The sequence below is a fragment of the Netta rufina genome, assembly GCF_964035555.1.
Source record: "Netta rufina genome assembly, chromosome: 2".
NCBI lineage: Eukaryota > Metazoa > Chordata > Aves > Anseriformes > Anatidae > Netta > Netta rufina.
In genome coordinates this window covers 133386736-133403215 of record NC_140124.1, presented here as the reverse complement: position 1 = coordinate 133403215, position 16480 = coordinate 133386736, and the positions used below count along the sequence as shown (strand labels likewise).

The 16480-nt window shown below is 37.6% G+C and overlaps 1 protein-coding gene across 1 annotated transcript; it reads left to right on the top strand.

Annotated features, from left to right (window-relative positions):
* Positions 1-4126: 4126 nt before the first annotated feature.
* On the top strand, positions 4127-15461 carry LOC311222373 (uncharacterized protein C8orf88; the record flags this gene model as incomplete). Its single annotated transcript, XM_084306632.1, has 5 exons — positions 4127-4205; positions 4998-5074; positions 9156-9240; positions 11965-12071; positions 15288-15461. The coding sequence occupies 5 exons, from the start codon at positions 4127-4129 to the stop codon at positions 15324-15326; spliced, it is 387 nt and encodes a 128-aa protein (XP_084162758.1). The 3' UTR covers positions 15327-15461.
* Between the last annotated feature and the right edge of the window lie 1019 nt (positions 15462-16480).

Here is a 16480-nt window from a genome sequence, read left to right as displayed (position 1 = left end):
ATACACGTAAGGTCTTTACTGTTTAATTTGTCCTTAGTGTATTTAACCCTGCAAAAATACTAGAAGGCTATATGAGACTACATCACTGTCTGTGTAACATTTTGATACATCAACCACATGAAAAATTGTGCTGAATTGTGGAAATCTGTTTTGCAGCGCTTGACACACTTCTTACAAAAGCACAACAGCCCTATGAGAAACTGTACCTTCATCTTTGTTGCCTCATTGATTTTTTTGTCAGGAGCTGTTCTGGAGTAGCAGGAGATATTTAACATTTATTTGTACATACATATTAGTAATTAGTGCTGATTTAGGTAAGGGAGATGGTTGACATGAGTAAAGAAATAACTGTTTTACATGATAATCTTGGGAGAATAGATGACATGAGTCAGAAGAAACATGTCTGAGTGTAATACACTTGGAAGAAATGACTTCAAGTCATATCAAAACGGCAGCAAGTGGGTTAGCATTAGTGTAAGAATGATGGTGCACTGTGCACCAGGAAACGAGCTGGAAGATGGTGTGTTATGAGACAAGGCTCCAAGAACACAACATCTTTATCTATCAGCCTCTACTTCAGGGACAGTATCCAATTCCGCATACCTGATTTCAAAAAAACAAAATTCAGAGGTTGCAGCAAAGAAAAACCAAGATGCTTGGTGAAACAAACAAGTCTTTATATATAAAAACTAAGATTTTAAGTATTAACAATGGATATTAGTAATTGAATGACTAATTTAATTTATTGAAATGCCTATATATACCTATATATCTGCCATATATGTAATGAAGTTGTATACTCAGTGTTACCTATTCTGAATCTCTGGAGTCAGTAAATGTTATGTTATATATATATATATATATATATATATAATATATAATATATATAATATACATATATAAATATAAATTTATATTTATATAAAATAATATATATAAGGTATGTATTTTTATATATAAATTATATATATATATAAATATATATATATATAATATATATATGTGTGTATATATATGCATTGAAAAAAAAAAAAGGATTTTTAATTAAGATCGTGTACTTAAGTAACAAATAAGGTGACTACCTGGAAAGGAAAAAATTAACAAAAGTGAATTTTAGCTGCCTCCTTGGTAGTTAGGCCTTATTCACTGTTGCCGTTGACCACATACGGCAACAAAAATATATTTAAATTTCAAAACCCTGCAGGACACTGTCACTTGTGTGCCTGAGAAGCTGGTGGCAGCTCCCTGGTGCCCTGTACCTGTGTGAGGGGCCGGTGCCTTTGGGCAGGTTGGCACGGGCAATTTCCAGGCTTACAAAACACCTGCCTGCTTTCTCCAGCCTCTGGATTTTGCTCTTCTGTCTGGACGGCTGTAGTTAGGGAGGATGAGTCACTCATTTCCTCCTTATTTCTACTGTTAACCTGTAATACCTGAAGAATGAGACCCCCATTTTGTAGGGGGGATGAGTGACTCGAGGAGCAAACAGACTGCGTTTCTGAACGAGTGGGAGACCCCATTAGCTGCCAGCACACCGAGGCAGCACCATATGAAGAAACCCTTTCTGTTCAGCCGCATCCAGACTCCAACTGACCCCAAACCTTGCTTTTTATGGTCACCACGGCAACCTGGCCAGAAGCCGGGGGGGTATACACACGCCCCACTCCCTCCCACCCGGGGCCGGAGCTCTGCCCTCCGACCGGCCTCGGGCCACCGTTCAACGGCTGGCGGCGACCCCACAGCCGGCTGTGGGAGCACCGTGGGGCCGGGGGCGCTGCCTGAGGCGAGGGGCGAGGGGAACTGCTCCGAGGGGCGGCCACAGCCCGGCTGGGCATCCCCAGGGGGCCCGCGGCCCGAAGGGGAGCCGGGGATTGGGGATGGCGGCTGGGCTGGGGCAGGCTGAGGTGGTGCTGGGGACAGCGTGGGTCCTGGGGGGCTGTGGGGTCAGGCTGAAACAGGGAGCCCCTCGGGGCAAGGTGGGGTGGTCTCTGTTCTGTACTTGTGTGCCCACCTCGGGGCTTGGGGATTTTTTTATAAGATTTTTATTAGTGCTCTTTTATGGAAGCATTGAGCCATGCTGGCCCTGTGGGGGACATGTTTGTGAGCTGGTTGCTGAGAATGCCCAGCTTCTTCAGATGCTCAAAAAGTAATCGTACAGAAATCCTCCTAGACCTTACTGCTTCTGCAGAGGGCTTCCTTCATGATGGGCCTTCATCTCTGGAGATGAAAAAAAGGAAATAACTTGGGAGAAATGATGTGGGCTTGGCAAGGGGAAGGCCTGGGGCTGCAGCAGGCGCCCCAGTGGCAATAGCCTCTCCTGAAGGCAGTTTGTTTCTTAGCTATTAGAGCTGATTTCTCACCACTTTTCTTGATTTTACTAGGACGTTATATTGCTAGGATAATTACTAGGATATTGTATAAATCCAGATCACTCTAGATCATTTGTTGAGAGCTCATCTAGCCTCCTCCTACTGAAAGGTCTTAAAAAGGAGGATGTGGAACTATTTCAATACCTTAATGGATGTCACCCTTTCCCAAACATGCTTCTCATATATATTTTTTCTTCTTCTGCCTGTTTTGGGAGTATGTGGCTTCCTAGACATTGTCCCCTCCGAAATCTGGGAGCGGAGATGAGGGGGAGAAGGAGAATTGTGTTGTTTTGTCATCACTACAAGTCATCTTGTTTCTAACTACAGGAGAAAGCTGAAAAAAATACAGGTCTCCTTCACTGGAGAAGTTACCCAGACTTTTACACATTTTTTGCTGTTCTGAAAAAGTGTGTGCATGTCATTTACAACCAGGATATGGAGGAAAGCTTGTATTTTTTTCATCTTGTGATGCAACAAACATTACTGTATTGCTTTATGTGGAAATGTAGTCTCTAGTATAAATGTAGTTTAAATAAGCATTCCTAATCTGGATGAAATGAAATTTATCTTCCAGGTCAGTAGTCTCAGTTCATTCACCTGCAAGAATTTTCCTTGTTGCTTTGACTACAGCTTTCAAGCCCTTCTTTTTAAGTTGAGAAGGTAGGGAAAACAGGGAATCAGATCTGTTTGTTTGTTTGTTTTTTTTTTTTTTTTGTTTTGTTTTGTTTTGTTTTTGTTTTTGTTTTCCTCTTGTTTCAGTTTAATTGTTTTAATTCAGACAGTAACTGACAGTTGGTTTGCTAGATCTGGATGCATTCAAATTGTGTATGTTGGAAAACTTACTTGAAAATAATAAAAGATCAATGTTCAAAAGATTGTAATGTACTAAATAAACAATTATTTTTTTTTTTTTTATAGTGCAGAGACCATATGAAATGAGAGGGAATACTGACTGATTCATATTTTAAATAACCTAACTTTTACTTTCTGTTCCATATCAGAATCCGATAATATCTCTATAGTTTCCCTTCTTGAACTTTATCATTTCCTTTGAATCTTTTTTTTCTTGTTTTTGCAATTCTTTGTGTTATAAAGTCTTTTTGGAAGAAAATGTATTTCAGTACTGTTAATTAGTATATGTGCTATTATGTATATGTGCTGGTTGTTGTTTTAGTGGCAAGGAGAAGGACTAAACACTAGTTAAGAGTAGCCATTTATTTACAATGGCAAACCTCGGCGGCTTTTGGTGTTTCTATAGCAGCTAAATTGAGTAGGAAGATGCAAATCTGTATTAATTTAACTAAACCAGACAGTAAAAAACAATTATGGAAGTACACATATGTACATATAAGGAACATACAGCCAGCAGACTGTAAAGGGTAGACCAATATTAATTAATTTACCCCCGTTTTGATGAAGTTAACTGTTAGAAAATGCCCGTGTTTCCATTGTGTGTCCCCATCTTCTGACATACCTACAAAAAGTCTTATTGAGAAGCAGCTATGGCAGCTCAGTTGGAGGGAAAAATGAGGGAAATGTCTGATTATGTCTTTGCAAATTTTATCCAGTGCATTTTGTTATCTAAGAAAGGTTCTGTTAGGGCTTGCTTTTCTTTCCTGCCTGATTACTTAATAAATAGTATATGCTCTTGTCACACGTGACTAACAAATGGTAGACTGCTCTTCTCTCTTAACATCCATATGTGAAGCTGAATACTTTGTGTTGATTTCTGCTGCTTTTTTAAAGTGTGGCACTTCAAAATGCTAAAGGGAGCTAAAAAGTTTGTTGGTAAATCCCTTCAGCCAGCACGACCTGTGCGTCATTTGCCTTCAAAACAAGGTGAGTAACTCACAAAGCCAAAACTCTTATTTAAAGAAATAAGAATGGTGTGTAAGGTTTATTGTCTTTTTTATTATTATATTTATTTATTTATTTTACTGCTTTGTTCACAATACAGTGATGCATAACTGTTGTGCTCTGTGTTGGTCTCACTACATCACCTCTGTGATAAAATCTGATTTTAAACTACATCAGGTTTATGCAGAACTCTTCTTGGTGTTACTTCTATAGTTTGGCATCTGAATTTATAGCATACTTCAGGAAGCTCAATCAGTCTTACCTATTAGATTTAGATTTCTTGGGTTAGTTGACTCCTGTTGAAAACATTAAATATGCGTAAGTTAACAAATGGATTATTTAATTCTATTGCAAATACAAAGTACTGCACCATACCATTGTTATCAGGCCTTCATAAAAGTTTTTTTTCCTATGTCTGACAAAGACCACACAGTATTTATATAAGGTGTATGTATTATATATTTTTTTAAAATGATCTGTTTATGCCTTTTTGATATTACGTATTACAGCTGTTATTAAGTTAGAAATCTTTGGTAACTAGAGAAACAATGCCAGCATCGCTGATGTGGACAGAAGCTAAGTGGCATCATAAACTTTTACTTCAAATTCATGGAAGAAATGGAAAGTTCTATGACGACATTCATGGAACTTTTAAAATGTGAATAGATGCCTGTAAAATCTCCTTGCAGTTGGATTTCATCCTGCTTGCAGGTATCATAGAGTAGAGTCTAGTTACAATATTTTTATCTTAATGTTTTCTTTTATCTTCACCAGCATCAACAATTACTTTTGAGTTTCAGACTGAGTTACCTAGCAACAGTCAAGTATGTTTGCAGAGTAAGGTTGACTGGGTGAGTACTGAGTAAATACTAAATGATGAAGTTGATGAAAGAGCGTGTTCTGGAGTGCCATAAATTGGAGGTCAGCTAATCCTTTATGTTGGCAAATGAAAGGTAGGGGGTATTTCCCCAACTAGCAATGTCCTTGAATCTGTAATAAAACAGAAGCATTAGAAGTGTTTAAAAAGAACTGACTTTGAAGAGTTCCTCAATATTTGTGTAGTACCTAAAAAATACATCTTATGAATTACTTATTTTTGAAAGTCTGTGTGGCTTTTGTTTCATCTTCACTGAATTTAAGAGAGAGCTCTCTTAAAGTACACAGAATCAGTCTTTCTTCAGTCTGTGTAAAGAATAATACCAGAAATATATGTACATATGAGTTAGCACAGGCAGAAATTAATTTGAGGCAGCAAACTCAGAAAACTAGGTATTTAAATTGTGTGTGTGTTCTGAGTTCAGTTTCATTGGCTGTGCCGGACTGGGCTACAAATGGGGCTTAGCATTCAAAAAATGAAAGAGCTCTAGTGCTTTCCTGCCCCCAGATACTTGGTTTTAGGTATGGTACAAAATGTCTTTCATACATGAAATTGGTTGTAGCTGTTTGCTGCAAACTGAAGTTTGTAGTATTACAACTGCAGTGCTTAATGTTCTGTAGTCTGAATTTGATTTTCTGTTGATACTGCTTTGACTGTCTCTCAGAGCATACTAGAAGTGTTGAATTATTTTGTTTTATTTATTTTATTTATTTTTTGTAGGGCCTGTTCCTTCATCTTTTGTTTGAGTAACAGTTTAATTATCCTATTGTCCTTTTATGTATTGTGTGAAGCTTCTGGAAGATGCCTTTGGCTTTCTTTTTTCTTTACTTTTTTTGGGGGTGTGTGTGTTAAACTCAAGGTGTTGGCAGGCAATTTAATGAACTCTAGAATTACTACAGCTACATATTTATCTTTGATCACAGGGAGGGAGATGAACCATTACACTTGTCTCTTGAGCAATGTGGCTGTAGAGAACAAACATTTAGAATAGTCCTGGGGTCAGCAATGCTGTAGTACTGAATTTCAGTTTCATCAGTGTTTGGCTTCATGTAGCTACATACTGCATTTCTTTGATGATGGTAGAGGTTTTTTTGTTCTTTAATTTTAACTTTTTTCTCCAGCATAAGATTCTGAGAAGGCTTTTAAATAATGCTCACTGTCAGCTGTTTTGTAGGTACTTCCAAATACCAGCTGATAAATAAGTACCCAGTGAACTTGTTGATTTTAGTTGACAGGCTAAGCTTAGCTTAGAGGCTGGCATAGCAGCTTCACAGAATGGTTTTCTTAGGACTATGCAGTAGCCAGTTCTGAAGATACCAAGACTCTGATGACCGAAGACTCTTGATGACATCAAGAATCTGATGACCCATGAAAACATGATGGCATGCAAATTGGTGTCTTGCCAAATATTCTCCTGTGTTTTAAAAAACATCGGTGGCCATCTGAGAAGGCTGTGTGCTGTTACGCATTTGCTTTTTGTCTGTTGATATGGTGAGATATGGTTCCCATTCCTAGAGCAAGATACATATTTCACTTCAAGAACCTGTTCTTCAAAATTATAATTCTATTAAAGGTGGTTTAAATCTTACTGCCTTTTTGGCAGGATAGTAATAGTGCTCTGTCTGTGCAATAATAAATCTTTAATTTTCCTTATCCCTTTTCATCCTTCCCCCAATGCATTTCCTTTTACACAAGATAAAGGAGCACACCGCAAGGTACCAAACAGGAATATGTTGACGTAACACTTCATATTACTAAATGGTCTTAAGTAATACTGACCTGTTAAATATCAGAGAATAAATATTCAAGTTGGCATAGATTAGGATACAGGAAAATTAGTTTAGCTTTGGAAGGCTTGGTGAAAGATGAAGTAAAAAATAAAGCAAATTGTATTTGCCACTAACATTGATAGATTTTAGAAAAATAAGCTGTAGAAATAAAAATAAGCCAGCTCTGACAAATGAGGTACCTAAAGCAGTGAAGGAACTAGGAAGAATATGGCAACAAGCTGCTTTACTCAGGGGTATTTAATGTGGACACTTAAAGCTGTTTAGATACCTACCAGGAAAAAAAAAAAAAACACAAAAAAACAACCCCACAACACATCATTGCACATCAGGAGGTATAACATTAACTCTGAGTAATCTAAAGAACAGTGAATTACAGTCTTAAAGCTGCCATCCAAGGAACTTACTATTGTCTAAGTTCTAGAAATGTAGAGAATATCTACTGTTAATAACGAGTACAGTGACAGTGCTTGTGTAGAAGGTATTAGCCTTGATTCTAGGCAATTTCCAGACAGTTTTCTAGTACAGGAGGCATTTTAGTAATAAGACTGCAGCGATTTTTCTGTTTCGTGTGGATGAATGGAATCAAACTGTTCTGTAGTCAGTTTTTGAGTAGTCAGAACAGGTAACTGTGAACGAAACGATTTACATTTGTTAAATTTAACAAAAAAATTAGTTGAGAGATGTAGCCTGTGGAAAATTTCCAGGTATTCATGTGCCACAATGCAAGTAATGTAGAAGTTTGGGCCTTCTCTACAGGTGCTGCTTGCAACAAATACTAGCTGTGAAACTACTTTTTGCTTTTGTAGTTTTACCAGACAAACTGATACTCAGTGGGTGGAAGTGTCTGAGCATCCGGATGGGGCTTCTCCTGGGTCTTGTACAGTGAATAAAACAAAGAATTATTTTTATTCCTTTATGGCATGCAAAGAATTTTCAAAGAAAAGATCTGGAGAGTGTTGAGTCGGCTACCTCATATCTTTTGGAGGGAGAGAGAAAGGCTTGAAAAGCCTCCGACAGTCAATATCAGTTCTAACTTGCTACTCCTTAAATACCATTTTAAAATGATGCTGAGCTTCGGAAAGACATGCACTGCTCAAGGGATATTCTTTATAGGTGAACTCCATTCTTAGTAGATTTATTTTGGATGAGAACGTGTTTGGGAGCGTTCTTGTGAGTGATACTCAAATATTTAAGTTTTGGGTTGAAAACCAAAAACAGTATAAATCTTGATATTATAAAGCTGTTGGCAGAGTTGGGAGCGTGGTGCAGGAAGAAATACAAATCTGTTGTGGTGACGTCTCACACATTGATGTTAATTATGCATGCCTGTTTCTTGTATTAACGCGTTCTTTGAGAATGTATTAATACTCTTTCCTTTATTGTACTTGGGAAGGTTTCCCTTTTTAATATCTAAGACTCAACAAGACTGGTTGAACATTACAAAGCAGTTAGAATTAGCAGTATGTCTCTCTATTAACTGAATCATCTGAAATTCTTAAATGTTTAAGGTATGTTTTTTTTTTCTTCCCCAGAATATTTAGACAAATCAGTGTGTCAACCACAGAAGTGGAAGTATGAGCAGAGTGGTGATAAGCTGATATTCTAGAAATATTTTGCCATTTCACAATTCCTACTCTCTGACTGCACTGTGGTCAGCTCACCACAAAAGCTAGGTAGAGCAGTTAAGATACAAATGTTGACTGCTGTCTCTGCCCAGAAAATGAGCTTTGCTTTTGACAAATGTAGGTGTTGGAGAGAACGTGAAAGAATGCCTGTCCTTATTTGTGTGTAACCAATAGTAACAAATGTCCTACAGGTTCACAGGAAACCTCTCAGACATTTTGCATTAACTCTATTCCTATTTACAGTTCTTTTCTGTGTATGGACAAGACCGTCATCTTTCATCCATCAGCTGTTATTAATAACTACAGTTCTGACTGTGGTTTAATTTGTGCAAGCCTGTTTCCATAAAGAGGATTGTTATGAAATTATGAAAAGTAAAACAAAACCAACAAAAACCCAACCTTGAATCCTCTTTCTTTTTTTTTTTTTTTCATGTTCACAGAAAGTGTAAAAGGTCTAAGATCTTGGCAGCTGGTAAAAGAAAAAAATTAGAATGCTAAAACTCTGCTATAACTTCTTTCAACTAAGAAACCCAGAAACATATATCCTCATTTTAATAACTTCAACAACAAGTTTCATAACATGTTTGTCAAATATATTAAAAAAAAAAAAGTTTACATAACTTTTTCTTTCCCGTTTTAGTTATCTGAAATGACTGAAATGAAGATCTTAACTCAAAACACGATGCCTTGTCAACCAAACCAGCATGAATTAGAGACAAAAAAAGGTAAAATATTGCAAGCAGATTTGTATTTTCTGGGTGGAAGACAAAGGAAATTTGCTGCATATTATTTTTTTCTGATTTGAGAGTTTGTCTTCCTTCTATACCACAATATGCGAATGTTATGAAACTTGACTGTTTTTCATGTGACATTCCAAAGTGTAAAAGTTGGCCATAACTGAGGTGGGAAACCTCCATTGGTAGACTTGGCTTGTATATAAAGATGTGTCTGGGCAATGTTTTGGGAGTTCCTGTCTTGTAAAAATTGAGCATAAACATTTTTTCATGCAAGTCCTGGTTTTGTGTAAGTTGCTTCTGTGTGTGGAAGTACAGGCTTGATTTGCATCCTCTGATCTGTTGCAGGGGGTCAGTCCTCTGCTGTCCTCAACAATCTTTAAGATTAAGATGGCATGCAAGTAATTTAAGAATTTAAGACTTTGGCTTCTTCCTGCTCTTACTACAGTGCTTCTGAAGTACTAATATCCTGATGGCTAGAAACCACTTACTTTCTTCCATGATTTAGTCCCATCGAGTTTGTTCTTTTGTCAACACTGTCCTTAAGGTTTGTTCCTCTTGCTTTCAGTGAGACTCTTTTCTTTCTGTACTGCTTGTCACTCAGTAGTCATAAAACATACTTTTTTTTTTTTTCTTGGTCATGGTTTGGTAGGATAAAGCCAAATGTTTACTTTTTTGTTCTTTAAGGTATGTTCTCAGATTCCAAAATTATTTTCACAGCTGTCCTCTGCACCATTTTGCTGTTTAATTCTTCATTCTTAAACATACCACAGGAACTGAGATAGTGATCCATATCAGGTCATCAATTCACTGAGATAATTTTTTCTCTGAATGTATGCACATAAACAGGCATCTAAATTCTTCATTTGTAATCTACAGTCCTTCAACCTGAAGACGTCACTTGTTCTGTTGTTCTTAATACTCAAGAATTGAAAGAATTATGTTCAATTTCACCAAGTCTTTCCTGTTTTTCCTCAGTCTGAGTTTATTGTCATCCAGGTTCTTGAACCGTAATTCTCCGCTGATGTGTGTTACTGACTTTAAGGTAAGGTTATTTATTTCGATCCTGGTAAATAAAATTACCTGCTCTTTCGGTCTAACTTGAATCGTAGAATCATAAAATCATAGGTTATCCCAAGTTGGAAGCAATCCACCAGGATCATTGAGCCCAACTCCTAGCTCCACACAGCACCACCCAAAAATCAGACCATGTGTCTGAGAGTGTTGTCCAAATGTTTCTTGAGCTTGGAGCTGTGACCACGTCCCTGGGGAGCCTGTCCCAGTGCCCGACCACCCTCTGGGTGCAGACCCTTTCCCTAACCCCCAGCCTGACCCTCCCCTGTCCCAGCTCCATGCCGTTCCCTCGGGTCCTGTCGCTGTCCCCAGAGAGCAGAGCTCAGCACCTGCCCCTCCGCCCTTCTTGTGAGGAAGCTGTGGGCCACCATGAGGCCTCCCCTCAGCCTGCTCTGCTGTGGGCTGAGCAAACCAAGGGACCTCAGCTACTCCTTGCAAATCTTCCCCTCCTGACCTTTCACCATATTTGTAGTCCTCCTTTGAATGCTCTTTAATAGCTTTATATTCTTCTTATAATGTGGTACCCAAGACTGTACAGTTCTGTGCTGGACTTGGCGATTTCTGTCTGATGGTGTGAGCTTTCTGATCTCATTGATTTTCCTTGCGTGTAGAGACCATTCTGTTTTACAAGATTTTAATTTGTTTCTCCTCAGATCCTGGTTTTTATAAGTCATCACTTTTTCAATCTTTTGTTAATTGTTGTCATCCATTACTTCAGAGTAACACAATTTTAGAGGTCCACTTTTTCAGCTACTGCCTATAAATGTCTCCTTATTTCTTTTTTCTTTTTTTTTTTTCCCCTCTCCTGCATCACAGTGTGTAATTTCCACTGCAACTCATTTTTTATGGAGTTTTACATTTTTAGCTGTACCTATAACTGTCACCTAGGATAAGAAGTAAAGTTTGTCCCTTCCTTGCCTCATTCCTTTCTCCTTCCTTCTGCTCTTTTTAAAGAGTATCTGCTTAAAGTATGAACCATGGGTAGATATATCTGAGGCTGTGCTAGAGATAGTGGTACAAACTTGAGTTCTAACATGCTCATTCTAAGCAAATCCCTTAACTGTTATTGAGTCTGTAAAACTCTCAGAACTATTTCACTGGTACAAATTTGTTTGCCAGTTTATGTATGGCAGATTTCATTTTTTTTTTTTTAATTGTTGAAAGACAACCAAGTAAAAGCTCCAAGAAGAGAGTGACTTGGGTCTTGTTACCTGTCTCACAGAAACGTGGCACTTTGGCGTAGGTTACAAAGAGACACACATGTCTCTTTGAGAGACATGTCTTCTAGGGCTTAAAAACCAACTTGTGGTTATAATGAGAACAAGCTATAGGGAGTCTGTCTGTAGCATAAAATTGGATTCACTTTTTTGTGTTCCTTTGTATTAAAGCAACAAACCTTTATTAGCTTGGAATAGTCCTCCTGATTAACTAAGTCAGTTTAATAGAATTAAGAGCAAGATGCTCCGTAATTTACTACAAACGTCCAATGTAAGACTTAAATTAGTATTGCTTTTAATACTGATTTTTACATACATACATACAGCATTTCCATCCTTTTAATGAGAAGCCAGATCAGTTCTCTGAATTCCAAACTTGAGTGCATTAAATGTCAACATTGAACTTAATTATGTGTATTCACAGAAAGGATCAAATACAGCAGAGATTTCCTTCTGGAGTTGTCAAGTGTTTCACTCTCTCAGAAGAAGCCAGAGTTTCTGCCTGATCATCCAATTGTACTTGAAAAACCGGTAAGTGTGTTTTTCCTGTTAAGTTATGAAAAAACAGTCATGGAGGTTTTCACTAGCCATTTCTTATCTTGTTAAGTCTTACTGTTTGCAAGGTCTGCTTTTAAACTTCTTACTCTGCTTTGTGTTGTATATGCGTAAGCCTCACCTGCATATGCCAGTTTATCATACAGATGGAAATAACTGAGTTCTCTGATTCTACTCTGCTGCAAATTGGGATGTAAATTATAAACCATTATTAGCCAGGATTTTGTTATGTAACAGCATGAAGTGTATCACTTAGCTATTGTTCCTGGTGTCTTCAGCACAAACTATGGGTAGATGAACAGGACACCAAAGTGACGTGGTAATAAGCATTTATGACCTTCTGTAAAAATGTTTTTTATTATCCTGTTTTTTATTATTTTGATGTGCTGTTTTAATAGAAAACTCTTTTCAACTTGTAGCTATGCAGAAATATTAATACTGTCTTTCTTTAGTTGGTCCTTTTATTCTCTGTCTTCTGAAACAGACAAGTCATTTCTTCAGATCATGGTTTCTGGTGGTCTCCATGTACAACTACGTTAAGACTTTCAGGTGTCAAGTCAGTTGCTATTGCAGCTATGTTTTGTCTTTTTTTTCCTTCTTTTGCCTGACATATCACATACCAGTAATTGTTCTCCTGGTAAAGTATTTTATTTTTTGTGGGTGTTTGTTGTTGTTGTACAGTTTTCCTAGGTACATTGTATACAGTGTCGCTAGTCTGGGTCAGAATTTTCTTTTTCCCCTTCAATTTCATTTAAGGAAGTGGTTTTGGCATTAAATAAATCTTGTGAGAATTCCTGTTGCCATATACTGAAATAAAAATTTTGTGGTATGCATGTGCCCTGCCCAACTAGTCACTTTCTATTAAAAACTTTTAAGTACTTGGGGATGTGAAGTTTTTCTATATGGGAATCCAGGTGTAAGAACCTGAATAGAACAGAAGCTGAATCCTATCCAAGGAATGCCTTTACTCTGCCTGTTGTGAGTTAAACATCAGTTGGCAGCAAAACATCACAGCTGCTTGCTCACTGCTCCCCAGTGAAATGGGAAGGGCAAAAGAATTGGAAGGGAAAAAGTGAGAAAATTCGTGGGTTGAGATAAAGGCAGTTCGCTATGTAAAGCCAAAGCTGTGAGCACAAACAAAACAAAATATTTATTCACTACTTCCCATCAGTAGGCAGATGTTTAACTATTTCTAGAAAGGGTTTCTTCACGCATAATGGCTATTTAGGAAGACAGATGCCATCGCTCTGAATGTGTCTGTTCATGTACCTGTCCCCACCTCCCACCAGCTTTGCTGAATGTGACATCATGTGGTAGGGAATATCCCTTGGGCCAGGTTGGGGCTGTTATCCAGGATGAGGCAGGCCTCTGCCAACTTCTTGTGCACCCTCAGCATACTTGTGGGGTGGCAGGTTGAGAAACAGAGGGCTGTGATGGTGTGTAAGCATTGCTCAGCAATAGCTTTAACAACCACAAATCCAAACCAGCACTGTACCAGCTACTGTGAAGAAAATTGACTCTCTCCCAGCCAAAACCAGTACATCTGTCAACTAATAGATCCTACTTTCAGGCCTCAGAGGTTACTGTGAAAAGGTGCATGTTTAACTTTAAAAATAAGGAGTAATAAAGTACATTTCAAAATCAGAAGAAAAAAATAAGCATTTTATGTGACAGGCAAAGACCTGCATTATTTCCTCTTCTGTGTTGACTGCTTCTATTGGAAAACAGTGATAAGACTTAAATGAAATATAAAATTGATTTTTCAGCATGGAAATAGAAGAGACTTTGGTCTGATTAGAGTGTGGGAATCATTGGTGTGTAGGTCCCCTTAAAATAGTGACACTGAGTAAGCAATTTTTCTATCCAAGTGGGGATTTATCTCAAATAAGAATGTTCAGAGCCCAATATCCCATAAACGGATTGCGCCTGTTAAAGATTTTTCGTAGTGCTTCTTAAAATGTATGAATGGGAGAAAAGCATTTCATACTTCCCGATCATGTAATCTGAGAAAGTACCTGGAATTGAAGAAGTAAAGATAAATTCAAAACTATTTTAGCCAGTAAAGTGAAGGAATTTAGTCAGTGATTTCAGGCTCCTTCTCATGCAAAGGTGTGAAAGCTGTGTCTCCCTTTAGATCTTACAGAATGTCTAAGTCTAAATATATGTGTTTTTAAGTTCCCATTAGTTTAAAAAAAATAATTCTTACTCATAGCATTTGTGATTTCTAGAAGAATGGGAGAGACACAGACTGATTTTAATGACATCCTGTAAAGGAGTGCACTGCAAGACAATTTACTTGAACTGAACAGTAAATGGTGTTCAATTATTTCATTATCCATCCTCAGCCCTCTTCACTTGAGTTTCCTTCATGCAGCAGACCCTGTAATTACATGCGAAAATTCCCTAGTGTTAAATGATCCCACAGCACTCATTTTTCTACTTAGAAACCAGAGGGATTGATGAGATGCATGTATAAATTAAATAAATGATGTTTAAAAGGGGCAGAAGGAGCCCTCCAAATACCTGATGAGAAACATGCAATACTGCAGCACATCAGTAGCTTGTATTTCAGGAGCAGGCGGCTATCAAGAGTTTGCTGAATTGAATAGTTAAATAGCTTTTACCCATTTTAAAACTTTTGGTTGTGAGGTCATGACTGAAGTATATACCCATATATAAGTGAAAGCCATAATTTCCGATGGAGGAAGCTTCCTAGAATGACTTTTACAAGGGAGATGTGTTGTTACAATTAGTTACCTGTGGGTTACGTTTGTCCCTAAAGGCACTGTCTTTTTTTGAGAGAGGGGATCAGCCCTACATGTACATAACTCAGCATCTGAGCTGTACTGACGTAACTGTGTTGACAAATTATGCCAGGAAGATTTCAGATCAAGTCTGCACTGCTAATGGAAGTAGAACAGTTTGAATACCCCACCCCTGGAAGTGTTCATGGCCAGGCTGGATGGGGCCTTGGGCAACCTCATCAAGGTGTTTCTGCCCATGGCAGGGGAGTTGGAATTAGGTGATCTTTAAGATCATTTCCAATCTAAGCCATTCTATGAATTAATCTGAAAAATATCAAGTTGTTAAATGTATATGGAGTAGAAAAGGCTTATAAAAGTAGACTTGTGGAAACTTGGTTGAAATGATCTCTTATTGCTGAACTAACTTGAGGGTTTGTTTGTCTTGCAGGAATACAGCAACCCTTTTGTTGACATATGCAAGAAGTGACAGGTAGTTTGGAAGATGAGAAATCCGTCAGTGAAGGAGCTACATATAATGTAGAAATTCAGGATTCTTAAAGGTGCCTAGAGATGAAAACAGGACCTTACAAAATCTGTGGAAATGCCTGTTTCTATCTATAATTTCCAGAATGCTCTAAAAGGCAAACTACTTTGTAGTACCTGAAATGGTCATACAGTTGCAGTGAAAATAAATTATTTTACACTTTGGTGTGACAGATTTTTTTCTTCTGCATTTGTGTTATATAGTTATATGGTTTGTCTGACTATAAACTTTAAACCAATACTTGACTGAGGCTTCTTGCTTGCTCCTGACTTCCTTTCTTATCAGTAATAATAGAACAACAAATACTGCATCAAATCTCAAATGTGTTAGGATATGCAGTCTTCTTTTTTTCTTTTTTCTTTTATCTTTTTTCCTTTTTGTCAGAACTTCAGTTGCTTTCTCTCTTCACTTGAAATCTCTCTGTTGACAGAGGAGATTCCTTAATATTCTGTGGATGCACACAGTCTTTCAAGGTATGGAGTACCTTGTTGCTAACAGTTTCCCTAAAATGAGAACTGTTCTTACCACAGGTCAGAACACAGGAACTAGCTAAGCACTGTGTTTCTTGAAGCTCATTGTAAATAATTGCCCAGTGTTCTTGACTTTTCAAAGAGGAAGCAATGGGCAGCATTGAGGAACAAGACAGGTTTTCATCACTTGTGTCAGTAAAGTGTATACCAGAACATAGCGGATGCTGTAATTTATTTTTGTTCAATTAGAACAGTATTTAAAAGTGATAGCACTAGTTTATTTCTTTACAGTACCCTTCAGTTAACAAGCACCAATAATTGTTCTTTTGTGCAAATGTAGTCATCTTCGAAACCTGCATTCAGACCTGCAGTAACATACTTTGGGTGGTGAAAGCAATTTTTAAACCTCTGTGGCAAATAGAAGCTAAATCAGATTATGTTGAATAGTGACTGCAACAGTGCAGAAGACTTTCAAGTTGACTTTGATAGACCCTTGATTTTTTCCTAGAAGTATGGAATTATGGTAATAAACTAGTCATCTTTTTTTTTTTTAATATATATAATATATATTTAGCGTTAACTGTTCAATTAAAATAAGCTTGCAAGTATGTTCTGTTTGTGTACTGT